Raw genomic sequence first — 27,700 nt, forward strand, 5'->3', positions numbered from 1 at the left:
ATATCCTTAGCGGATTAGCCTGTGGTCTGTCATTACAAGTGGCACCATGGAGACCTCACGTTTCCATCCTCCTCCCTCCCCCTCTCTTCTCTTCTATCTTCTTTTCTCTTCTATATGAATCAGGACAAGAAGTGGGAGGTGGCTGGGGACTAACCTGCGCTGGCCAGTGCCTTGCCTCTGTCTCCCCACACAACAATGTTGTCACTGGTCAACATAGGAAGAGACTCTGAGTATATCCCTTCTTGCCTAACCCATGAAAATGGGGGGGGGGGGGGGGGGGGTGTTGATTAGGTTTTCAAGACAATCAACCCTTCCCCTGATTTTTTATCACTTTTTTGAAAACATCTTGAACTGGGGGTTCAAGGGTGGCAGTCATCCTCTTATCCTACATACTTACCTGCATACATCTAAATGGGAAATAAATTTTATACATTACAACACTGATTCACAAAAAAACAAAAAAAAAACAACACTTATATATGTACATATATATATATATATATATATATATATATATATATATATATGTACATAGATAGTATTTTATGTGGCGTACTCTGGCTTTTTTATCATTTATTTTTTTTTTTTTTTATCCATCAATTTATTTTTTTGGGACCAAGCCATACAATGATTGTATTTGATAGCATACCATGACTTTGATTTATTTATCTATTTGATTTGATTTTTGATGTGGAGCACGGTGGTGTGGTGGTTAGCACTGTCGCCTCATAGCAAGGGGGTTTCCAGTTCAATCCCGGGCGTGGGAGCCCCTCTGTACAGAGTTTGCATGTTCTCCCCATGTCAGCGTGGGTTCTCTCCAGGCGCTCTGGCTTCCTCCCACAGTCCAAAGACATGCAGATTGGGGATTAGGTTAATTGATAACTCTAAATTGTCCATAGGTGTGAATGTGAGCGTGAATGGTTGTTTGTCTCTGTGTCAGCCCTGCAATAGTCTGCCAACCTGTCCAGGATGTAGCCCACCTCAGTGTCAGCTGGAATAGGCTCCAAGGTCTTACAGTTTATCTCAGTTTCAGTTCATAGTTTCTGAAAATACGCTCAATTATTAAACAGTTACATTATATACTTCCCTAATGAATGTACATTATTAAAACTGAAACATGAACAGTCTCGTTAATTATATGTCACTGTGGACAAACTTTGTTGGGTACTGAAGTCAATGACCATTTTAAATTCAGAGGAACTGGACGGAACGACTGCTGCAGGTCTTTGTGTGGTTATCTGCTGCCATCTAGTGGACACTGTGTCACATTACAGGTGAACATACACAACAGTCAACACAACAGTGACCTCAGAGCATCTGAGTCTTAACAGCAGTCTGCAGGTAGACGGCCAACTGTCAGGCTAGTTTACATCATGAAAATAAACACCTTCCTAAAACTCTCAAAACATCAACAAGTGTTTATCAGGTAACAACTTTTTATCTTCACACTGCCATCAACACGACAGGCTGTCACATGACCATCACATTATTTTGAGAAGAACAAATTCAGAGAAGAAGCAATAACACATGTTTAAAAATTTTATTTATTTACAATAAAATACCATCTGGAATGGTAGTTTACATATTTACAACGTATTTACACAACAAGAAAACTATTTAAAATATGGCTCACACACAGCAAAGACATTTCTTTGAAGATGTTGACTCTAAAATCAGAAATATCCAATTTATGAATGAAGAATTGATTTATAATTTAATGATTTTGTCTTGAATGTAATGATTTCATGATAGAGAAAATCTCAACATGACTTCACGTTTTTATTCATGTAAGTAATTATTTCATCAGTTTCAAGTAAATCTCATTTTAAAATGAAACTCTATGCATCACTGGCTATAAATGTGTTTAAACTGCTCAGATTCATGATTCTGCGTTAACTCTGCAGACTTTATACAACAATAACAGGACAGTTAGCATTAGGAACATTAGCTTCTATGTGTCTGAATTAATGCATTTTAACTGTATTATATGAATAAGCTTGATAATAATGTGAAGTTATAATTAACTTCGGCAGGCAAAACCGCCGAATGACATCACAGGAGCTTCAGCAGCAGTGGTCAAACCAAACTGGTGTCCAGTGTTCCACCCGCACTGTACGTGGCCGACTTTTAGATCATGGCTTAAGGTCCTACAAGGCTATCAAGATGCCCACAGTATCCAGGTCTTAGACTGGCCAGCTCAATCCCCGGACATGAGCCCCATTGAAAATCTGTGGTGGATTATCAAAAGGTCTGTTTCAAAGCATAAACCAAAGAATTTAGAAGAATTAAAAGCAGTAATTCAAGAAGAATGGGACAAGATTACCCCTCAACAGTGTGAAAGGCTCGTGGGGAACATGCCAGCCAGGATTAGAGCTCTACTACGTGCCAATGGCAGAACTACTAAATATTAATTTGATGATGTGATGGTTTATTTATTTTTTGTTCAGTTTTGAACACATTCTCTGTTATTTGTTGACTTTGATACCGACAATGTTGAGAACTGACATATTGAAACTGTCAAGAATTTAGTTTTGTTAGTTTTTCTTGTAAACAATAAACAAAAAAAATATAATTTGTATTTGTTTGTATCTGTCTAATGCAGCCACACCTTTTGAAACACAAAAAAGATTTTTCCACAAATATTTCATGATAATATTTGAGATTGTGTAAAATTTTAAGGGTGTTTTTTCCACCACTGTATGTGCAGGTGTAAACAGGGGACGCACATTCAGTCTGTGTGCACTGAAAGGCAATTCATGTTGTGAATGGATGTGTCATTTTCAATAAAATTTAAAGAGCAAACATCTATTTCTGAATTTCATTCAAAAGTTAAATAATTTACAACTGACATTTAATGTTCTCATTACAAATGTGAAAATATTAAAATGGCAAATTTTAACTGTGCCAACTAACAGAAAATTATAAAAAAAAAAAAAAACACTAAACGCTCACTGAGACTGACCTGCTAAAAAACACGACATTGTGTTGAAAATGCCACATCCATTATAAAAGCATTCAGCCCTATTTTCATGTCTTATTTTATCGTGTACAGCTCCCTTGTTTTTTCATGAATAACACTGTAAAGTACATGTGATGACGACAACCACTTATTTGTTGATTTGCAGGTCATATGACATTTTGGGTTAAAAGGAAGCTGAGTTTTGTTCAAACGTAGAGGTTAAATAAAGTTGTAACTTAAACAGAAATTGTCCTTACAGGGATTAATGACATGGTTTTGAAGTGACTTAAACATGTCAAAGGTCACTATTACATGTTTAAATATAGTTACTGATATGATGCTAAATGATGGTTAAATAAAAATCAGCTCTTTCTCTCTTTCTTTAGAGCTTTCAACCTAAAAATCACTACATCACTGTCCACTGTTTAAATCTGTGTAATGACGTAGTGATAATGTTATTGTGTGATGCTGATGGTCCACAGGACCACTGTTCCACTCTAAGTATTAAAAATTCTGAAAAATAAAAACCAGTTTCAGGTCAGACTGATCCCAAACAGAAAACATAACTTCAATACGTTCAGAGAAACACACAGAGTTCTTTGGTAAATTTGCTTTAGAAAGTTCAAATAAACACAAGACGTTTGTGCTCTAGAGAAAGGATCAGCACTCAGTGAATAACCTCCTAAGCCCTATGATAAGCTATTATGGCAAGGCTTAACTATATAGACCAGTGAGCAGTGATAACTAACATGTCTTTGGGGTCATCGGGTCGTGATCTGGCATCCCAGAGACACTCCCCTAATGCCAGGTCTCACTGCTCCCCACACCAACCCAATAACCTCCTTTACCTTACTTACGCATGGCTTTCTCAGCCCAAACAGCACTGCCACCTTCAACAAACCCAGGCTCCGTACATGCGAGCTGCAGGTAGAGACAGTGCTGATACTACCTTTCCTAGCACATTCACCATACTCTATTTCACACGCTACATAGCATAACTACAATATAAGCTAAAGTTAAAGGAGATAGATAAACTTACAGGATCAGCAAACACACTCACCTTGCAGCATGGCCTCAAACAAAAGGGATTCAAATAGGCCACTGCCACACTTAAATAACCTTCCTCTTCCTGGATTTCCTCCTGAGAGGAAGTGGATCTCTCCACCTGATCTCAAGGAGTTATGTTCCCTGCTTAGTAGTTCCCCCTGCTGGCCCCCAACTGACATTATTTCTCTTCATCCAAATCGACTAACTAGACTAGATCTTTAGTTCCCCCAGGAGCAAGACAGCTGATCATTCTATGAATCCCCTACACCCCACTTCCACTGGACAAATCCTAGTCTTCCACCCTCGCTGCTCAGCTTCTGCTCCTAAGCCTGCATATCTAACCTTTTTTCATTCATAGGCTTCTTCCACTGAGTCTTCCCAAGGAATTGTCAGCTCAATGAAATAAACTATCCGTTGACTCACTGACCACAACACTAAGTCAGGCCTCTGCTTGGTACAAACTATTTCCTGGGGAACAACAAGCTTTCCCCCTAAATCTACTTGCATTTCCCAATCACAAGCACCTTCTAGGCGGCCACACCCTTGCCTCCTCACTAACTTATCTCATCTGTATTTCTCTCCCTCACGGACACACTGAATTACTAAACTCCTATTCTTAAAACCTTCTGAATTCACCTGTCTTCGTTTGCCTTCGATGCCTGCAGCTAAACATTTCAACACCTGGTTATGTCGCCATGTATATCGGCCTTCTCACAAGCTAACTTTACCCACAGTTTTAGGTTCTGGAGGGTTGGTAACACATCATATGTAGCTCCTACCAGGAATCTAATACGATTCTCCTCCATACTCCACAGGTCCCTCCAACTAAGCTTCCTCTTCTCTACACTTTCCCAATTCAACAACTGTCCCTGTTTAGCCTGGGCCACTACCTTTGCACCCCTTACTATCTCCTCCTGTCTACGTATCTGTTCTACAACCAGCTTTCTTTTATCTCTGAGACCTGCTTTATTCCATACCGGTTTGAGCCAAGCCCCAGGCCTCCCCGGCCAAACTGAACATTACCTACAATCTCTGCATGCCTAAGAGCTGCCTCTGCCTCCTGAACTGTCGATCTGTCGATCTTGGGTTCCACTTCCTCCCTTGGTTGGATTTGGAACCACACTCCTAACTCCCACGTCCTTACTACTAGATAACAAGAGCTCTGTCCTGACCTTGGTACATTTAAATTCCTCTGTTAAACTAGAAACTGGCAGCTGAAGCATGTAAGTATATATAATATATAAGTATAAGATGCCAACGTGTGCAACACCAACGTCTCAAAATAATTACTGCTAAAATCTGTGCATGCTAATTTCCTGACATGCTGCACTAACACAGGGCTGAACTGCTGAATGCACCATGTGCAAAGCTGTGGTGAAACATAGGGCAACATGGGCCTGAAATAATCTCAGAATACTTGACGATATTCTTGACGAATTGAGAAATTAGTAAAAAATGATTGAATTATCAATTTAAGAACAGAATCAGTGACGTGGTTTCACAGTTTGCTTAAAATATTGAGTAAAAACTAAAGAAAAGTGATGATATCATTTCTTTAGTTTGTGAACAACAACAGTGACTCAGAGTCAGATTCAGGTTCTGTTACAATATTAATAGTTCAACTAAATCACATTTTAAAAAATGTCCCCTGGATCAATAAATATAAACCATTGATCATCAGGCTGTAACCTGTGACAGGCTGTTGGGAGACAGAATCACTGTGCTGCTGCCATAAAGGGCCGCTGAATGAGTTCCCTCTGAGCCAACGCCACACTTTATTGCACACTACTGAAGCTCCTCTTTTTTGGAACCACCGCACAGTCCATCATCAACTCACTGTCAGCCAGGCTTGTTGCCATGGGTAACAGTATGATGCCAACAAATCAAAATATTGCACAATTAAGGGTCTATATTCATATATCTATTTTCATTGGATTTTTTTTTATGTAAAGCATGTTGAGTTTGGTTGTAATGAATAAAGTTGCCTAATAATCAATAACCACTCTTTCTAAGGCATGAAAGTCAGTAGAAGCTCAAGTATTTCATCACCTGACAGCAAAATGTTCTGACTCGCGGTTTCTAAAACCTCTTGTCTCAAACAAACTGCTCATTGGCCAAAAAACTGAGTGCAATTCCTTTTACACCCAATGTGTTTCCTCTGTCCTAGAAACTCCTGAAGAACTGCAGGGACAGTTCGTAGGTCAGGAACATGGTGGCGCTCATTGGGAAGCCTCGGATGGCGTTGACGGACGCTCCACGGAAGAAAATCTGCACACAAGAATGTTCAGCTTTAGCGACTTACATTTCTGAACTTTTGTTTCCCAGACTAAATGAAAGAATAACCACTGTTGTGATTACAGTAGCATACAACCATGTTTTAAACAATATAAATCCAGTATGAAGTTCAGATCTTTTATAGTGGAGTTGTATAAGGTATTTATCCACAGTCAGTGAGTTAACAACAGTAGATGTCGGTTGACACTCCTCCAGTTTGAAGAAACAGCTGGATCTCCACCACAGAAGCTCAGCATTGTCATGCTGTGGTGTACTAACCCCCTAACCCTAACGCTTTATTTGGAATATTTTCACTCCCTTAACTCAAAGTGAGTCAGAAAACTGAAGCTGTTAAATTGCTCTGTCTCACGTTACAGCTCAGCAGAGAAGGACACCTTCATGTTTACATCTCACGTCCATGAGTAGATACATGCCTCCTGCTGTACGGTTGGTGGGTGTAGTTCAATATAAAGAAAGTAGTCCCTACATGAAACTGCTCACAACAAGATGTGTGAATTATCTTCAGTAACCAGGTCATTATTTCTGGAAGATACATCGATGTTGAGATTTGTTTTTGTTTTGTTTTTTAATGGATTTAGTTCCATTATGTTGGAGAGAAGGACATCTCTATGGTCGATTTTTCCAACACTGGACCAAAACTATCTACACTGATAAACAGCTACAGGGAAGAGGAGATGTATGTATTTTTGATTTGGGGGTGATCTGTCCCTTTAAGTAATTTGTCCTGTAATAACCTAACTCACTGATCTGTGTGTGGTTAACCCAGTCCACTTTGTTGGGCTACCAATGACCTTCTGTTATTGATCTTGATATTGTACTGCTGCCTCTGTTATTGAAGTTGTTGGATGTTGGATTGTTTGTCTACATTTTGCAACCTTTGGCATGAGAACTTTGTGAACTCTGACACCTGGACGCTGCATGTAGCACAAGATGTTGATTTTAGGCCAGGAAGATTCACTTCCTTATTTCTGCTGATCCATCCAAACTGTCCTCACTTTGTCTGGAGTCCTGATAATAAGGGGGATCAATAAGTTATATTGATCCTTTTTGTTTTTTTGTTGGTTTTTTTGTTGGTTTTTTTTTTTTTTTTTGGAAGAACAACTCCCTCCATGTTTTCTAGTGAATTACACTATTCCACCAACAATCAGATTATTAGTCACTCTCTGTGATCAGTCACAAGTTTGTTGATGTCGTAACATGATCATTACTAAAAGAGGCTCATCTGGATGCTGAGCTTTTGTTCACTGATGGGATCATGTGGTCCACTACACTTCAGGGGAGTCCAGTTCTGGGAACACAGTTTGACTCTGTTTTCTACAGTTTCACCTCCAGATGATGAAACCATCTGTTTCCTTTACAGCAGCTCGTACAACCTGAGTATTTAAGTAACAGGTTATCTGCTGATTTTAATAGGTAAATTACATCAACTTTGTGGAATCTTAAATCACAATGTGGTAACGGATTTGTAGCTTATTTAACAATTACAATCTGGCACCGGATTTTTCCAGGTATATGAACTAATGAAGTATCCAGAGCTGTTTCTGAGTAGGATAAAAACAGTCACATTTTCCCAACATGAAACCAAACCAGTCCCCTCCTCTACAGTTAATGGTAGATAAAATGTTCTGTAGTCCAACATTAACTCTGTGAAACCTAATTTAACATAATCGTGTATTTCTGCAAGGCTTGATTTCTAACATCTGCCTCCAGGTTTTTAGTTTAGAGTTCTCTGAGGCGAAAAAGCAACGTGTGTCCTGACGAATCACTTTAACTTGCAGATGAAGAAAATGAGTTTGGCTTTCTCCATGTGAAACACAGCTTCTGCTTCTTTTCCTGGAGGATTAATGTTTTATTCCAAGACTGTGCAATATAAACACTGCAGACACCTTGCACTTCCGATATTAAATGTCGAGAGGTTAATCTCTGTCTTAAAGATATTTAAGTACTTTTATGAGGCAAATGTTATGCTTTTTATTTTAATAACTACTTTATCCTTTATCCTTTATCTTTTCGGGACAGAGTCACCACCCAAAAAAGTGAACTCTATGGAAATATATTTCTCCTGCAACTAGGCATCACCTCAGATTTTAAGACCTACCATATTCAAAAATAAAACTTTTTTTCGACATTTTTTAAACTTAAACTCGGAAAAACTGATTAAAGACTTTTAAGGAAACTAAATTAATTAAAAGAGAAGTCTGGTATTTTGCACTTTGAGCCCCATGTCTGGGTTGTTTATGATGAAATAGAGTGGTTAAGACCAATATAGTGACAATTGCTCCTTTTCAGAGAATTTGACTTTCCCCTGCCTGGCTTAACACTGCTGCCTATGGCCATATGTGAACCTGTCCTAAAACCACCCTAAACGTTCGTTTTCAAGGCAAAAAACTCACAGTGGTCAGTGGTGTTCCTTGATTTTCTGACATAAACATCATAGCAAACTGTGGTTTCTGTGATGATTTATTTGACATTTTGTCTAACCCATTGGTTTTCTATGGAAGCCTCGTTGTCCGTTGGTAGTAATCCACCACAGGAAATGGAAAGGGGGTTGTTTACGACAAGGCTGTAGTCATTGTAGTCTTTTAGCTCAGCAAAAGTGTCGGCTGGACAGTGCTGTGTGCGCTCCTGGAGGAAGAACAAGAACCAACAAAAAAGTTTTGTAATAAGTTAATTCTATGGGCTCGAACGACGCATTGTGCGTCCAAATTCACACCCGTTCTTCTCTATGGTTTTTCTCCGCGACCGTGCGTCATAGCAAGAAGCTATGCATATCACGTGAACCAGCGGAATTGTAGCTTTCCAACAAGACAAAGCACTTGTCGATAGTCCAATGTTTTCACAGCGAAAAAAAATGATAAATTTACACTAAAATGATGTATAACAGAGCTTTCATACAGATTTGCACAGACATTACTCTTGGATGGATTACTCGTGAATGCACGCTCACACAGAAATGCCACACATATCACATGAAAGCTCAGGAGCAGAGCTTTCCAGAGATACCACACACATCATTGTGCTGTCATCCCATCATGCTATAAATACAGATTAATTGTCTACAAAATAAAAACCTGACGAATTCCTTTACAATCCATTATATAGATCTTGTTATCAGTCACTTCATATAGTGAGGAATATCGTATCTTACCACGTCTTAGGCTTGTGTGTGTTTCTCCCTGTCTGTCCACATTTGTAGTCCGGCTTTCAAGATGCAAATATCTCCATATTGTCCAGTTGACACTCCATCAAACTTTGTATGACAAGACCAGCCACTTCACGTTTGCACACCCACACAACTGCACCGACGGATAAGTCGGCTCCAATAATATCCTTTTCTTGGCTTCTTGACTGCCCAGAAGTACCTGAACAGCTGAGCCAGCCGAATACAGGTATGTGATGTGTCAGAGGAGAAATGAACCGTTCATGGCCCACAAACCTCACCACACTTTACTTATTTATTTATTTTGATCCCTGCTATGTTAATCACTTATTGATGCTGTTTTTGAAGTATGAATAAGTCAATAAGTAATTTATTCCATTGAAATATCATTGATGTATTACAGAAAAGTGATTTACCTTTTTATAAATGACAAAAGGCACATCTGCCTCATTTTTGTTGTGGTATTGTGATACTACTCAGAACCATGATATTTTCATTGGTATCATACAGTGGGATCCAATTTTGGTACCGTGACAACACTAATCTGGAGGGGGTTCATCTGCAAAAAATAATGAAAAACTAAACAACGGCATTCGGTATTTGGTACTCTGCATTCGGCCAAGCCTTTAATAATATTCGGCTTCGGCTTCGGCCACAAATTTTCATTTTGGTGCATCCCTAGCACAAACCACATGTTTTGGACAGCTGTGAAGTGACAGAATGTCCCAGCATCATGGTTCTTATATTGCCAGATTCCAGAGAGTCTCCCCTCTTCATATATGGCAGAATATGTCTTCTTCCAACTTGCTATGGTGAGATACATGTAAAAATGTAAGAATTTAGTCACACGGATTTGTTTTTCTCATTGATATAAAAATTAATATAAAATACAGGCACATAGAAGGACATGGAATGATGGCAAATCTGGTTAGCCCAGATTGTCCTGAAAAAAAAAACAAGGTATAGCACGTGTATGTAGCCTTTATAATGACTGTGATATGAGCTGTAAAGTAAAGGCAGTAAAAATACCCCACAAAAGGCCTAGGGCCCATAGGGTTAAAACAACTGCACAATGGATTACTTGCTTATAAAACAACCTTTGCAGTACTCTGTGTCCCATTACATTGCAATGGTTTCCTGCTTGTTGGCGAAGCCCACGTAAAGGAGCATTATCGCCATCAAGTGGGCTGGAGTGTATAACGCTTCAGGGTCAAACGAACAATCAAGCGGAAGTTTACACGCGGGTGTGACGAAGCTGAAAAAATAGTTCCATAATCCAGACGAACAGCGAAAACACAGATGGAAACCACAGTTTGCTACAATGTTTATGTCAGAACATCAAGGAACACCACTGACCTATAGGTGAGTTTCATGGCTTTGAAAACGAACGTTTAGGGTGGTTTTAGGACAGGTTCACACATGGCCAGAGGCAGCAGTGGTAAGCCAGGCAGGGGAAAGTCAAATTCTCAGAGAAGGAGCAATCGTCACTCTTTTGGTCTTAGCCACTCTATTTCATCATAAACAACCCAGACATGGGGCTCAAAGTGCAAAATACCGGACTTCTCCTTTAATTAAAAATTCATTAACTGAAAGTCAAACCTGATGCTTTTAAAATATTATTAGTATTTGAGAGCTTTTTTTTTTTTTTTTTTTTAGAAATGACATGAATATCTCAATATTTTAGGCTAAATCACAACTCGTGGACTACACCCTTTCATTGAATCTCTGAACTACTGCAGACTTATGAAATACTAAATAAAAACTAAACTATTAAATAAACTGTCACAATAAAATGAAATCAAATACTGTTATAATGAAGACAAATAAGGTACTGGTATATTTAAGATTAAGTGCTATTATAATAATGTTTTAAAAAGTAATGTTCAAATCAATTAAATATATTACTAATATAATAAAGATAAATAAGGTACGCTTATAGTCAAGTTGTAAAACATAATGTTAAAATAAAGTAAAATGAAGTACTATTTTAAAAAAGTTGAAAAAAGTACTATTATAATGACAAGTTAAATAAAGTGCAGTTTAAATGTATTTAAATAAAGCATTTTATAATAAACTACTGTTATGCCAAAGTTCAATTTAGTCCTGTGATAATTAAGTAAATGAAAGCAGAAGCCCTGGTGTTTTTAATCCGAAGCACCCAGCTCATCTCACACACAGAAGTGCTGAGGTTTTCTCTTTTTTGCTGTGACCTTTTAGATGTTTGCAGAAAATTAAATCGTTAAAGCAGCACTAATAAATGTGAAGATTTCTTCAGTGTGAGCTCGAAACAAACTCACAGTTCATTTATTAATATGAACAAGTGGCACTGGTGCTTCATGGTGCTCCATCATGAGGGCAAAAAGTGACTGAATGGTCACAGTCTGGTGTCGGGGAGATAAAAAAAAGACACTTCCCCTGACATCGCCCAGGAGACAGAGGTCTGGGTGGGCGGGGAGGTCGGTGTGAGGTATCATGTTTCTGAGAGCGAGAGAAATAAAACTCCAAAGTCAGTCTCGTAGCGATGGTTTAAAAAATGAAGTGACAATTGATTCTGGATGTTTCCACTCCTGAATTGACTTTGGTTTTATTTCTGCAGCTGTCAAAGTGGAGAAAGTCCTAAAACTTAAAGTGTGTCTGTGAAAACATTTTCAGAGTTGCATTATGTTTCAGCTGTAAGCCAAACTCTGAAGTTAGGACTCACTTGTGCTCCCTCCGTCCTGTAGCTGTGGATGATACAGTGTAAGATTCCTCTGTACTTCCTCTGCAGCTGAGTGTCGGCCTGCATTCGACTCTTCACTACATCAGCTGGCGTGGCCGTGACCCAGGAAATGGACCCTGAAGAGGAGAAGACAAACCTTTAGCTGCTGTCAACATGTGGCAGAATGACTGAAGTTTGAATGAAACTCAGGATAATCACACTTCGGGACAGCGAACCTTCTGAAGGCTCAGCTGAACCTGCTGCAGACTAAAGCTAATGTTGCCTTCAGGTGCTTCTCATGAAACCAGTTAAATTATATCAACACTCATTGGAAAAGTACCAGGAAACAAAAAGTGTCCTGCTGCAGTGTCACTTGAAGTTCCACCTCATATATTCATGAACCACTCAGAATTAAGTATTTAATAAAAGTAATCAAAACCAAAACTGTAATCTCTTTGGAGACTGAAAGAAAATCAAAAGCATGTCAACAGAAATAAAATGTGAAAAAAATATCCTAGTAATAAAAACTGGACGATGGACGACATTTAAAAACAATGAGAGCGTTTCATTACAGCACTTAATAAAAATAAATAAAAATGCTCCCGGCACTTTTTTTATTGTAATGAAATGGTGCTCGTTGGTTTGTTTCTATGACAGCGATATACTGACAGTAACTTTAGCTGGGCAGTTAATGTAACACATCACTAAAAGAGGGCTGACTCCAGAGTCAGCAAGTTTACAAATTGATCGGTGACAAAGCACGACGCACAGCATCCGCCAGCCGGTACTGATGGTAGACATCAGCTATAGCTAAAAAAGAGAGGCAGTGATATGAGCAGTGCCTCTCTGAAAAGGTCAGATTTTCAACTACAAGCGCTCAAAGCGGGCGCACAAAAACTGTGGAGTGCCGCGTACGCTGTCTTCTCACTGGGAGCAATTTAAAAAAAAAGTGCTGACACTGAAACATAAATCCATTATGTGGACACAGATCATAAATGAATGTCGTCCAACTACACTGAAATAAAGGCTTAAAGGGACAGTTCACCCAAAATCAAACAGACATATCTGTTGTTCTGTTTCTTAGTCTGTCGGTGTTGGAGATATCAGCCGTACAGATGTCTGACTTATGAACATTAGGAACTGTGCATCTACTCATAGATGAGAAGATCATGCTCCTGACAGCATGAGATGTAAACATTAATAAACATTAATGGTGTCGTGCTCGGCTGAGCTGTAATGTTAATTAGCTCAGTGGTGCTAAGTGAGCTCATAGTAGATGCAGCTTCCTTCTGCGTAGTGATACAGTCAGTGGGTGTAGTTCATTAGAAAAAAAATAGTTCCTACATGAAACTGCTCACAAAAAAGTCTGTGGATTATCTGGAGTGAACGGGTCATGATTTGTGCAAAGAGACATCAATGTTGAGTTTCTACAACAGATTTAGTTATATTATGTTGGAGAGCAGGCAAACATCTTTACGGCTGATGCCTCCAACACCCAACATTCATTTTGGGGTGAACTGTCCCTTTAAATTGAAAAGAAGGGGTATAAAACTTGAAGCTGCTTTCAGTAGTCCTGCTATAACACCTCATTTTACATGCTTCACTTCAATATAGAGCTGAACAGCTGCCGTCTTCAGTTTCGGATATTTTCTGACCTGTATGGATTCAGTCAAAGCGTGCATGGTTATAACTGATGATTCTCAGCAGGCCAAACATCCAAACATCTCTGATTTATGACACAGAGCTGATTTCTGTTTCCTATCAGTCACGTGTTCCTGCCAGCCAAACCAGAGTCCACAGGCTGAACACTGTTTATTCATTGTACACACACACACACGGCCTCAACCATGTGGTCAGCTTTAAGTTTACACACTCACTGCTCACTTTTAGCTACTGCCAAGGACCTGAGTGTTCATGGAAAACATCAGGATTGAGATGTTTGAAGCGAACGTCAAAATGTTAGAAAACAAAGGCTTTGTAATTTCTCCCTTAGGGGAATTAGGTCACTGTTTTATCAACCTTCAAAACACCTCACAGGTGAGATGAGGTCACGTGTATTTATCTCACCGCTTTATGGAGCGCCACTTCCTGTTTCCCAGGGCAGTAAAAACATTTTTCAGATGTAAATAATCTGCACAAACAAACAGAGAACAGTCGCTGAGCAGATCGCAGCTGATCTGGGTCGTAATTTAAACAGTTAATAATCCTGAGGCTGCACAGTAAACAACATGGACACTCAGTGGACTTATTGGAGGACTGAATTTGTTCCTGGATGTAAATATGACTTAGGTACTTTTTATGTATTTAACTATTTATATTTATTTTTATTTTTGCTCCTCTACCTTTCTGAACCAAATATACTGTTTATTTTTTTACTCCAACATATCTTCCATTAATGCTCCAATCTATAATGAAAATACTGAATGATAATAAACTTAATTTATAAATCACCTCTCAAACAAGAAATGCAGCACAAAGTGCTTTAAAATAAGAAAATGATTTGCACTGAGTGCTTCACATGAAAACACACAGGATGAACATAAACCAGGCAAACAGGGAATTTAATATTAAGTCACTTCTAAAAACAGTTAGGATTTCAGATCCTATTTATCAAAATCATATCAAGTATTTTTCTTTTTGTACACAATTTATTTCCACACCATTTTGGTTTCTGATGTCACAACAATCGCAGCCTGTAATTCCTGACAGATACTGATTCACCAACGTCTGTCAGCTCTTTCACCCCAAAACGTCTTCCTGAGAGTTAACTCATTAGTTGCTGCCACAGGACGCCTGAAATAATGGATGTAGCCACTGTGATGTCACCCACTGGTCTATGGACTCCCGTTTTGAAGCTTTGAGTTTGACATTTTTGATGCCACCATCTTGGATTTTTGGAGCCAGAAGTGACTACAGTTGAATGACAGGGTGGAGCTAACCCTAATGCTAGCTTCTAGCTTAGTTAGCACGGTGCATTTACAGCTGTCAGTAACAGAGATGATGCTAATGCCAATTTTCACTAGAGTGACATCAAAATCCTTTTTTCAGTCAACCAAAATGGTACAAGTAACTCCCCTGACCTGAAAACACACTGAAATACAGACAGCTACACCTTAACTCTTTGAATCTGGTGTTAAACTATGATCACGTTTCCTAACTGATGTTGTCACTGTGGTAGCAACCTGTTAATGTACATCACCAACCTGTCAGTCAAAGAGGCCCCACCCCCTAAATGATGTGTAACTTAATAAAGTCTTGATAAACTGTTAACAGGTGAGTTCAATAGAAGTTGTGATGAATATTGAAATGATCTGCAGAGACCACACAGGCTGTAAACATGTTTATTTCTACATGTTAACATGGAGGTCTGTGGGGACAGACTCACTCTGGGAGCCAGCCTCTGGTGGACATTAGACGAACTAAAGGATGATGGAGGAAGATGATGTCATCATATGTCATCATATCGACTGACCAACAGACTCTCCTGGAGTTCCCTGAGAGGCAATTTGGGTTTATGCTAAATTAGATTTCGTTGGGAGATTCGGCTTCGGCTACTGATAATTACTCTTGGTGACAGACGGACTCGCACTAATCATGCATTAAATGTTTAATTGGCCTGTCTTAGAGGACAGAATAGAGAGGTACAGTATACACCTCTGAGTGTACATATTACCTTTTAAACCCTAAAATCTTCACTGTTCTTCTCATCTGATGGCCTCTCCATCTGCATGTGATTAAATATATCTGACAGATGTTGAATTCAAAGAGCCGAATTAGCTCCAAACACACTCTGTATTTAAGCCAAATGCACTTGTGACTGATTTATTTACTGTGCACAGCAGCCCTGATCTGGTTCTCTCACTCTATGGAAACATATGCACATCAGCACCAACTCACAGGCAGCAGTCTGTGGGAAACTCCCAACATGCTGTGGGTGTAGAGCCAAAACTCCTGTTGAGATATTGGGACATATAGTGGACTCCCCAGTCTATAGCTACTTGCCTCAAACACCTGTCCACCTCCAGCATTCAGTTGACTGAACCCCAATAAAGTTTCTGTTGCTATGGAAATGTTTTTTACTTACTTACTTACTTTTAAAGTCAGACATTTACCTGCCAGTCCTCCAGCCAGCCAGATGGAACCAGGATGCGGGCTTGACGTGGCGTCTGGCTTCAGCAGATCACAGAAGATGGAGTAGGGGATGAAGTAGAGCACGTATCCAGGAACGTCCCTCAGAAGCATGGCCCCGCCCCCTCTGTACAGGCCCTGCAGGCCCTCACTCTGCAGGATACTGCTGATGCAGTGGATGGGGCCTCGGTAGAGTCTCTGGCTGTTCATGTCAATGGAGCGCAGAGGGATACTGGTGCCATCCGATACGTTGCCTGCAAGCTGCAAGTTCTCTGTAGAAGAGGAATTAAATGTGATCAGGAGAATGTGCAGTTGTTGAGAGGTTTACTTTGTTTGTTTCCTTCAGGTCTGACTGTTGAACATCAGAGGAAACTGGCAGCTCTTCAAAAACCTGCTTTATTCAGTTACTGGCTCTTTGTGTATATATATATATATATATATATATATATATATATATATATATTCTTTTTTTGGGGGGGGGTGAAGGTGTCTGTTAACTTTAGCAGAGAGAATGTGTATGTCAGTGGGTTTTTTTCATTCCCAATACTGAAAAAAAATGTAATGAAACCAGTGGGCGAGTTTGTAAAGAGACTGAACTGTCTGTCTGACTGTCTCATGCATAACGTTCACGTCCGACCGTTGACTTTGCTAACCGACTATACAGTGGGAGTGGAGCAACAAACTCTGGCAGGGTTAATGAAAAACTCTACTTCATCCAGGTCAATAATGACTAACTTTTTTATTGTGGTGATAAAAAGAACATTCACATTGCTCCATACACAATCAGGTTTATGGTATCAGAAGACGTCAGACACATCAGTCACAGCAAACTGTGCTGAAATAACATTCAGACTGTTGCCTGACATTTTCTGGCACGTGGCACCTTTTTCAAAGAGTCTGGATCAACAGACGTCGTAAACAAATAAAATGCTATCGATGTTTCACGTGCCGTCTCATCTTGTAATTAAACTGCTTCTGACCTCAGTTTTATTGCTTTTCTGTTTAACACAGCAACACAACTCCACCCAAAATACAATCCCTGAGTATCAAACACTCTTCTTCTGCAGGTCTCAGTGAACCATTTCTGCATCATGTTGGTGTCAAAATAATCCTGGATCATCTTTAACCTCTCTAACTCTGCTCGGACGCCGGCGTCCACGCTCCCCTCCTTCTCTGTTAAATGGTATCTCCCAGACGAACTATGTCATCAAACGGGGGCTGTGTCCGAAAGGCCCACTAGCATACTGCATACTACTACTACGTACTACCACTAGATACTACTCCTACCTACTAAAGAAGTTGGGTCCATTCGGACATACTAAAAGATTGGTGGGAAAACACACATGTGCCATACCTCTGCTGTGCCAGCAGATGGAGTGCCTACGAAAGCACCCCATCTGCTGGTTTGGCTGAGGTACTGCACCAAAATCTGAACGCACCTGTGACTATTGAAATTGCCCAAAAATAAAGCTGGCCACTCTTTACCCACCTGACTGTTCTTCAGGTCTGTCCCCGTCCCCTCTCACTCATGTAACATGTAACATGAGGTTTTACAGCTGTACACTTGTGATGTGACAATAGTGTTTTTTCTGATGTCTGATTGTTGGCCTCATAAATGTCGCTAAATATTACAGCAGGGCTGTACAGTGCTACAGTCGTTATAGCATATGCTACTAGAAATGATCCCGTGCTAAGTGATATCTGTATCTACTGCACATGTGCTGGTGAGTTGTGAAAGGTTTGCAAGATATTACATCTAGGGTGTCTGCAGAAATTTAAAAAGTATTGAAAGTTGTTTAATCAATTTTGTGACAATTGAGGCCTTTAAGTTTAACATAGTCTAATATTCCTCTGATATTGCACAGTTGGTTTTGCATCCAGATGTCACATGGTCAATAATAGCTTTATATGGAGAATAATAGCTTTATATGAGTTTTTTTTTTTACATTTAAAAAGTCCTCAAAACTTATAGGCTACATAAGATATATTTCAAAAAGAAGTGTTGTGGCATGTGAGGAATGGCCAAACAGACGTACTGCAGTTTCTGAGTTCTGTTGTGTGATGTCACTGGGCCCAAAAAGATGTTTCCTCACAGACTTAATTTGTGAAACAGACGCCTGAAAAGTCATAACCCCTGAGAAAAGGCTTGTTCTGCTGTCAAGATTTAATTCATTCAGTCTGCCAACATTTGGAAAGCGGAGTGATGTCAGCTGCATGGCCAGTGGAAGGTGCCACGCAGCTGCTCGACCTCTCGGTCACTTGGCCTCACTCGGCCGTGCTCAGCAGTGGTTCTGCTCTGTGGGCCCAAAGATGCAGAAGCAGCGCTGATCATTCAGGTAATTTCATAGTATGGAAATAGAGCTTTTTAGGCGTCGTGCTCCACTGACCAACTTTCATAAGACTGAACGCGGCCCCGTCGTCAACGCTGTATCCAGGTCCTGTATACATGGACCTGGTCCTGTATATTGCTTGACGCTTCTGTGTCTTTACCTGCTGATGTTATTAAATGTCAATGTTAAGTTGCCACTCTGGCAGTGTTTCTCATACATCAAGGAAAGAGCAAGAATGGAGCATGAAGTTAAGAGAGAGCCACCAAAGAAAGACTGAGAACACTGATGCAGCTCAAAGAGATGAACACAAGAGACAACAACAACAGCAGAGTTCATGGTTCAGAGAATCCACAGAACAGCGATGAAACACAATGTGAGGTCAGAATAACATGAGGTTGTTTTCAAGTGTAGCTCAGTCTATGAACCTCTGATGTGAAACATTTAAAAGGGAGAATTCCTCCCATTTTGAAAAATGAATTTCATCACTGGTGAACGGTTTCTGAGGTGAACAGAGGTTAAAGTACCAGTTACGTGACATGATTCAGATAGATACCTCGAACCTTGAACAGCTACATTTAGAGACAGAAGCAGGCGAGCGTTTGGAAACAATACGCCCACAGTAAGCTTCAGAAAAGGCAACTAATTAATCCAGATTAAATATCAAGCAACCTGAACTTGCTGTTCTCAAAGTAAACACTGTGATGAGGTTGAAATGTTTCCATATCACTAACTGGAGCTGCATCACATGTAGTGATGTAGGTTTTCATATTTTTCAACATATTTTTCTTCTTTCAAGCTTAAAAAAAAAAAGCAAAGCTGGATGAATTAAAGCCAGTTGTAGCAGGGTGGCTCTGCACAGTCACCATCTTGACAGGATTATTGTTTATCTGCAACAATGTCTACAATGTGCCTGAAAACCAGGAGGAAAAAAACTACAAAAACAAAAATACCATATGTCTCATATTATCTTCGGCTGCGGAGTGAATTCTTAGAGATGGAGTTGATACCCAGCCCTAGTTACCCAGCCCTAACCCTTCCTTCTGTCAGAGTTACCTGTTACAACCATCTGCGTCTGCATTTGCAGTCTGATCTTGACCAGATCAACCGGAGCTCCCAGACCCACTGACACCAGTCCAGTCAGCATACTGGCCACAGTCAGGTCCACCATGCCGCAGGGATGCCGCCCGTCACCATAGCGATACTTGCTAATAAGTCTCTGTGTGTTACTGAAGAAGCCAAACACCACTGAGTTGTAGACGGTGATGGTGGCCAACGGGAAAGACATGCCTTTAAAGAAACCGGAAACCTGAGAAACACAATGGAAGGAGTTACTGCGTGTGATTGTGAATAAATCAAACCAGCAGTCTGAAGTTTAAACTCAGATTATTTAGGTCAGTGGCTGCGATGCAGAGAATGAAACATGGGCTGAAGCCAAATATTTTGTCTTTGTGGAAAGTATTCTCTGTGAGCAGTGTAGGAGAGACACATGCTGGGAGTTAAACACAGCTGTCTGTATAAATCTTGTGACCACTGAGAAAAGCAGATCTGTGGTTTCTGACAACAAGTTTCTACATTTTCTCTGCACACCACACTGTCCACCTCTTACAGACACAAACACTGGAGACCTCTCAAGGCAACTGAATCAAACACAACTGGACTTAGTTTTGTCTTAGAAGACGTTTGACCTCTTATCCAAGAGGCTTCATCAGTTCATGCTTGTCTGACTAGGCTGGAACTAGTCTGACAAACTGGTGTGGAAGCACCCAGGTATTTAACCTCTGAGGAGGTCTTCACAAGGCCAATGATGTCACTGGTTCGTTAGTGCTCCAATGATGTGTCAACAACGGTCGTTGAAACTCCTGCTGCAACGGTGGTCGTTGGAGTCGTTAGAGTCACATGAGGCCATTTGTGAACGACCATTGTTTTTAGAGGTTAAGTTGTTAAATCTCCTGGGCAAGAATGAAAGGACAGCGTTATAGGTGGGGGATAGGTGGTGTCGCAGACCTCCTCCTCTATTGAGAGATGGTTTTTCCAATTTCACATAGATGGCTTCTTTTACACCTCTTTCAAACCATCTGTCTTCCCTGTCCAAAATCCTTGGATAAGAGGTGAAACGTCTTCTAAGACAAAACTAAGTCCAGTTGCATTCAATTCAATTGCCTTGAGATAACTATGACCTGGATAAATGAGAATAACCACAGGCAAACACTGGAGACTCTTCTTTAGTTCTCACTGATTAAACACAGAATGAATCAGACATGTTTATCAGATGTCTGTTTGAACATGAACGACAACAGTCGCACTGCAGTTATTCAACTTTTTACACCGTCCCTACCACGTGTTATTGTAAATCCCACTGCACGCTGTGACTGGGGGTACTTCTCACATTGATGCATCAAGGTCAAACGCAGTTCGAGCAAAGAGGTCATAATCAGGTCCAGTACCAGCCAATCACAGATATGCTCTCAGATTTAAGTTATAAATGTACAAGAAATACTAAACAAAGCCTGATTAAACTAAGTAGGACTAATTTACTGCAAGAAAATCAGGTGACGGCATCTAAAGAGCAACATGGTCCACAGAGGCCCTGACAGTCCACAGAGGCCCTGACACAGTCCACAGAGGCCCTGACAGACCACAGAGGCCCTGACAGTCCACAGAGGACATTGACACACTTCACAGAGGCCCTGATATGGTCCACAGAGGACATTGACACACTCAACAGAGGTCCTGACAGACCACAGAGGATCTTGACACAGACCACAGAGGCCCTGACAGACCACAGAGGCCCTGACATGGTCCACAGAGGCTCTGACACAGTCCTAAGCAGCCCCGACAGACTGAGCCAGTGGGCAATGTCAGGACATCAGTGAGCAATTGTCGTCCTTGTTTTTTGTGGTGTGTCCCCCACCGTCGGCACCACTCAGCCTTAGTCACCTGTTTTGTCGCTAATTTGACACATTGAATCAGTGACAAAGGCGTCAGAGCCCGTCAGTCAACAAACTCCTTTTGACAAGCAGGAAGTGAGTTGAGTAAAGGAGGAGCTAAAGTCCAGAGGGAGTGAGACCAAACCAACTTGTTCCATGAGGTCAGATTATTTATCTCTTTAGCAGAAACGTTTCCTGATGGTTTGTGTTATTGTTCACTGGCGCACAGTAAATATGCTGTGATTGTGTTGTTCATGTGCTAACTGGCTAACTAGCATCAAGACGCTCTTCCTGTTTCCCTTTTTCAATGATGAATACAGACGACCACCGTCTGCTGTAATCTTTGTGGTGCGTTCATGCAAAGTCAGTTTTTATTGCTGCTAGTTCTCTAACCTCGGTGTAGTGTGTCCAGGCCTTATGATGTGGTGGGTGAGACAGATATTTGAGGCCCGTGTGAATCAACATTGGCTTATTTTTTTTAGACTTGATTGACTTCTGAGGTTCAGTTTCAGGATGTTCGGAGCTGCTGAAGGTTCGCTGTGGACTAAAACTTCAGAGAATAGCTGAACAGTCTCATGATCAAAGTAAGTACCAGTATTCAGTTCACTGTTGAGTCTAAGTGGACGTTTGTGCCAAATTCAAAGAAAAGGCATTCTTGAGATATCGTGGTCACATGACTCAGACGGACAGGCAAATACACAGACAGACAAACATGAAAACATCATGTCTCAGCAAAACTGAACCAAAAACATGGCAGAGTTAATTAAGAAGTAAAACACCACAGGTGTGGATTAGGACCCTGGTGTCCTGTCAAATAACTGCAGGAAAAAAAAAATCATCATTAAATTAATCAAACATGCAGATTTAGTGATTTAGACCAAGTCCATTTGAATCATTTATTTTAACTTTACCGTTTCCTTCCTGTAGATGGTGAGGATGCAGTGTAGAGTGTTTCTGTAGCCTTTTCCCGCCTGAAGCCGCGTCTGCAGCAAACAAACCACTTTTAGTTTTATAACCAGATAAACCACAACAGGAAGTCAACGTCTCATCCACTTTCTAGCTGGCCTCTGTTAAATTAACATCACCCGGACAATGAGTTTTTTATTCATAGATCTCTCTTCATTTGCTGTCATTGTTAGCAAAGTGCTGACAGAAAAAGTTACAGCAAGGTTAAAGAGATGTTCAGATATGATGTTTCAGTTTAACGGAGGCTATTTATCTTAGAAACTGAGACAGAAAAAACAAACTCTGGAACATGTTTCAGTCTTTTGAGAGACGACCTTGAGATTTAAAAACCAGCAGAACAGAAGCTAATTTGGAGTCGGGACCGTCCTTAAGCTCATTTACTTAGATAAAGCACCAAACTAACAAATGGAACCAAAACTACCACGTCAGCTGCAACATCATGTTTAATGTGGAAACTTCGTAGCTCCACGTCACTTCATGGACGTCGGTTTGTTAGAGTTACGTTTTTCCTCAGTGTGAATTAAGGGGTAAGATAATGAGTTCAACATGGCACATGAACTCTTATATAACGATAAACTGCTCTTGCACAACAAATAAACCAGATTGTGTCACTGAGAACTAACAAACTTCAACATCAGCTGCAGATTTCTTTTATATAGTCACTGCTTTAATCAGGACAAGACAGTCATAAAGAGTCGAGGAATGGTGTGGTAAAATGTTGGCACGATACCTTCACTGTGTCAAGCGGATGGCCCACGACCACACTGGACGCTCCTGCAGCCAAAAGACAAAGAAACAAAATGAGAGCAGAAAATAGCAGGGGAAGAAAAAAGAGAGATAAATGTTTCCATGAAAACTGTTTCCCATAAAGTCGAAGGTTGAATGAGGACAATGAACGTCTCATTTATTCATTCATTCTACAGACTGAATGTCGTTCACCCAAAAAACTGCAGTTCAGATTTATTAACCTTCTTAACTTATACTGACCATATTTTAATGTTCCTGTTCTGATGTAAACATTGTGGGACCTTGTTTTGTGTTGAAATTCACACCGTTAACTTCCATTAAATACACAAACAGAGAGAAGACATGAGCTCCCTGCTGAGACAAAGCTTTGTGTCCTTTAAAGGACGATGGCCGCTCATCACGGGGCCTCTGTGCCCTGATTGACCTGCTGTTCTGACTGTTCTCTGTGCATTGTGTGAGTCTGTCACCATCTCTGAAAAGTTTCTCGAAAGTGATCCTAATAATCATTTTAATCTTCTCTTATAGATTTACTGTGACATTACACAGTATTATTTTATGACATATTGTTTGAAGTAGGAGAAGAAATTCAGGTAACTGATGAGCGTGTTTGTTTTAACTTAGCTGCGTTCAATTCTAAAGTTTCAGTCAAGACATAAAATATAAATAATGAGATGTGAACTAAAGGTTAATGTCAGTGACTCTGAGATGACCCCGAGTTAAACTAGGGACCTGGGGTTTATGGCAGGGACCTTTTGGGGTCATCCACTAAATTTAAAACTACAACAGCTTTTATTTCCTGAGAGTTAAATCCTGTATTTAAAACACCTTCCTGAGATGTGGGAAACAACAGAGTTTTGGACGAGTCATTGCAGCTTGCCGTTCAAGATGAGAAGAAAGAAATGTATTTGTCCTGAAGGAGAGTGTTGAGTTTAAGTTTATTTCCTTTATTAATCCCCCTGAGGGGAAATTCAATGTTTTCACTCTTGCTTGTCAATTACACACAGGTCTGAAAGACACACACATGCACAAACAGGACCTATACATGCACAAAGTGGAGAGATGTCAGAGTGAGGGGGCTGCCCTTGGTGAGGCGCTCCGAGCGGCTGGGGGGGTCGGTGCCTTGCTCAAGGGCACCTCGGCAGTGCCCAGGAGGTGAACTGGCACCTCTCCAGCCACCAGTCCACGCTCCATATTTTGGTCCAGACGGGGACTCGAACAGGCGACCCTCCGGTTCCCAACCCAAGTCCCTATGGACTGAGCTACTGCTACCACCAGCATCAGTAACAGTTAAAATCAGGAGCAATGAAAATATGAAATATCAACCTGCAGCAAATCCAGAATAAACACACAGTAAAAAACACTGAAAACAAACTTGTTCATTGAATTCTGCATTTTTTTATTTGTTTAATTTAGGCCAAATTTGAACTTTTCTCTGAAAGAATCCACAAAGTCTTTTGTGTTTTAGTTTGTTTGCAATTAGGTTTGTTTTTTCATAATTTTTCAGGATTACTGACACAGATTTGTTGTTCAGGATTTAGCTCAGCTCATCAGCAGCTTCTTTTTCAAAACTTTTATTATTCTGAGCACTTTCACATTTACATACCTTTGTTGGTTTGTTTTAGTTTATATGGATCATGGATGGTACACACAAGGTTATTATATTTAACTAAAACTAAAACTACATATGAATAATGGTTTAAAGTTAAATGAACAATAAAAAATAGATTCAAGGTATGTGTGTTGTAACGCTCAGTCGTCTACATGAATCAGCTGCATTCACACAGAGTTGTTTGTATTGTTGCATAATTCTGACAAACAGCCTCCATTTTATAATCACAGAATAAACTGAATAAATAGAACATAAACTTAAATGAGGAAATCAACTGAAACTAAACTGAAAACAAAAAATTAAAGATGAAATAAAAAAAGAATAACACAAACTATGTTCTGTTTAAATGCAACATTTGGATCCAGATGTGTTTGAGTCACTGTTTCCTTTTACTCATATTTGTTTATTTATTTATTAAAATGAGCTGCAGCTGTGTGGTGATAATAAACAGGACAACAACATGGACTCAGTTTCAGAGGCCTTTCACTGAAATCGCTGCAGCTGCAGTGCCCCAGGCGGTCAGACAGCTCACTGCACCTATTACACTTTAAAAAATGTTTTCTCATAAGAATTAAAGATAAAATAAAAGCTGAAATTTAAAAAGTCTCTGAAAGAGTTTCTGAACTCATTAATCTGATGTGTGTCTGAGAGCTGAGGGTCAAACTCAGGAGGTGATTTATCAGTGAGGGAAAAAGAGGGGGTGCAGCATTGCTCGGAACCCCTCCTTTGTTTACACATATGTGTGTGTGCATGTGTGTGTGTGTGCATGTGTGTGTGTGTGCGTGCAGCGTGGGGGGGGGGGGGGCGCGCCGGCAGGAAACTTTTCAGATTGTGGCTGTTTGTAAAGTTTTTAAGTTTTGTGTCATTTCATCCAGAAATGCAGAGAAGAGAAGCGACCATCCCCCACCCAGTCCCAACCCCCGACACAGACCCTCTAACCCAGCACACACACACACACACACACACACTGACCCTCTAGTCCAGCACACACACACACACACACACACACACAGCCTGTGTAAAAACTCACCGCCAATCCATCCTGCGATAAAATCATCCAACTGAAAACTCTTTGAGTTTTTCATCTTCACGTCAGAGCTGCTGTCCAAACTTCAGCCGTGTGCTTCTCATCAGTCAGCCAATCAGAAATGAGCAGGACACCGACCAAGCTGCAGCTTTTATTGATACCGATGTGTTCGGGACTGTTTCTGAGAAAAGAAAAGAGACATTATGGAGGGGGAGCTGTGATAACAGGGAGCTGCAGAGAGGTTGGCACAGACAGCCAATCACAACACAGCTACAATCTGCAGGACAGCTGTGTTAGCCAATTAGGGGCGAGCTCTCCAAAGTCTCACAGCCTATAAAGACACGGTCATGGAAATGAGCCATGAGGTGGAGAGCTCATAATACACACTCTTCTGTAAACTTACAAATAAAATAAAGTTTTGTTTTTTTTCTAAAAAAAAAAAAAAAAAAATCATCTGTAGACTGTAAAAGTAAAAGATACGTGCAGATATTTTGACTTCTTCAAACATGTTCAAATAAAAATATCTTTAAAATCTTATACTGGTCACCAGAGGCGTCGACTCGAGTCAGATGATTTGGACTTGAGTCAGACCCGAGTCATAACTTGAATGACCTGGCCTGACTTAGACTTCAAGACCAAGGATTTGTGACTTGGACTTTTGACAGTGAAACACTTGATATCTTCCACCATGTCCAAACTTATGTTTTTTTTTTAAAGTGTCCCATGAATAAATTATTTTTCTGTTTCCTGAATCATTTCATTTGTGAATGCCGTCGATTCTCAGATGATCCACTTTAAACCGAGCTGAAAACTTCGAGTCACACTGTGGGAGAGAGATGAATGAAGAGCTAACATTACGTTACTGAGCGCCGGCTGGAAAACAAGAAACCAAAAATCATTTTGTTCATGAACAAAAACTATGTGATAGTCAAAAAAAAGAAGAAAAAAAAGGAGCTGCAGTGTGTGAATCACATCAGTCAAAGGTCACAGAGAGGAGACAAGATGATACGATACAAGACAATCCAATGAAACGAGGTGATATGAGATGATCCAATGAGACAAGACAAGATGATCCAACGAGACAGGATGTGATGAGATGAGATGATACGAGATCAGAAAACAAGACAAGAAAACTACCAACAAAGTTTATTAGCAAAAAAAATCCACATTTCAAAAGGGTTTGGGTCATAAATTCCTGCTCTCTTGTTAAATTAATTTGATGACAAGGACATCATCACTTCATCAGGACTCAAAACTCAAAGTTTATGACTTTGGACTTGAGTGCAGAGACTTTAAAATGACCTTTAAAACGTTTTTTAAACATCATCGCGATGAACAAAATAAAATCTGATTTGATAAGAAAAAACTTCCACAGTCTGAGGTTTTAAAGTGAAGTAAACATTCATTTCTAATCCCAGAGTAGACGTCAGGTCTTAAACCAAACAGCTCCAGTCTTGAGGTCAGGGCGTCGGTCAAGGACGGCGGCAGGAGGATTTCTGACGGCTCACATATTTGTAATAATTAACATACAATAGGTAACCAGCACACCTGGAGGAAACAAACCCAGTGAGCCATGATGGGGGTCAAACTCTGAATGTCTCCTCTGCATCTCTGTAAACATTGATGTGTTGGATCTGTCTGAAATTAAAAAAAAAAATGTCTCACAGAAATATGTGACATGGATGTGACCACGTGATGTCATGTGGTGGCATGAAAACAAGGTGACACTGTCAAAGTCTCGGTTTCAGGAGAAGAAAAACATGTTTTGGGGTTTAAAGAAGAAAACAATAAGTTCAGGGAAATATTG

The 27,700-nt window shown here is 40.2% G+C and overlaps 1 protein-coding gene across 1 annotated transcript; it reads right to left on the reverse strand.

The window, feature by feature from the left end:
• Positions 1 to 1,526: 1,526 nt before the first annotated feature.
• slc25a48 (solute carrier family 25 member 48) lies at positions 1,527 to 26,069 on the reverse strand. The gene is made up of 7 exons (XM_049586486.1): positions 25,897 to 26,069; positions 23,241 to 23,284; positions 22,456 to 22,527; positions 19,671 to 19,923; positions 16,272 to 16,559; positions 12,163 to 12,296; positions 1,527 to 6,274 (listed from the first exon to the last, which is right to left on the reverse strand). Exons 1-7 carry the CDS (start codon positions 25,949 to 25,951, stop codon positions 6,170 to 6,172), a joined length of 951 nt encoding a protein of 316 aa, XP_049442443.1. The 5' UTR covers positions 25,952 to 26,069; the 3' UTR covers positions 1,527 to 6,169.
• Positions 26,070 to 27,700: the final 1,631 nt, after the last annotated feature.

This window comes from Epinephelus fuscoguttatus, linkage group LG9 (assembly GCF_011397635.1).
Source record: "Epinephelus fuscoguttatus linkage group LG9, E.fuscoguttatus.final_Chr_v1".
Taxonomy (NCBI): domain Eukaryota; kingdom Metazoa; phylum Chordata; class Actinopteri; order Perciformes; family Serranidae; genus Epinephelus; species Epinephelus fuscoguttatus.

Excerpts from the sequence above, each read along its gene's own strand:
- slc25a48 (XM_049586486.1), bottom strand. The coding sequence starts at position 25,951 with ATGAAAAACTCAAAGAGTTTTCAGTTGGATGATTTTATCGCAGGATGG. Across the intron at positions 23,285-25,896 it reads TATCGCAGGATGGATTGGCG|GAGCGTCCAGTGTGGTCGTG; the intron begins GTGAGTTTTTAC and ends TTTTGGCTGCAG. Across the intron at positions 12,297-16,271 it reads GCTGGCTGGAGGACTGGCAG|GGTCCATTTCCTGGGTCACG; the intron begins GTAAATGTCTGA and ends TCTCCTCTTCAG.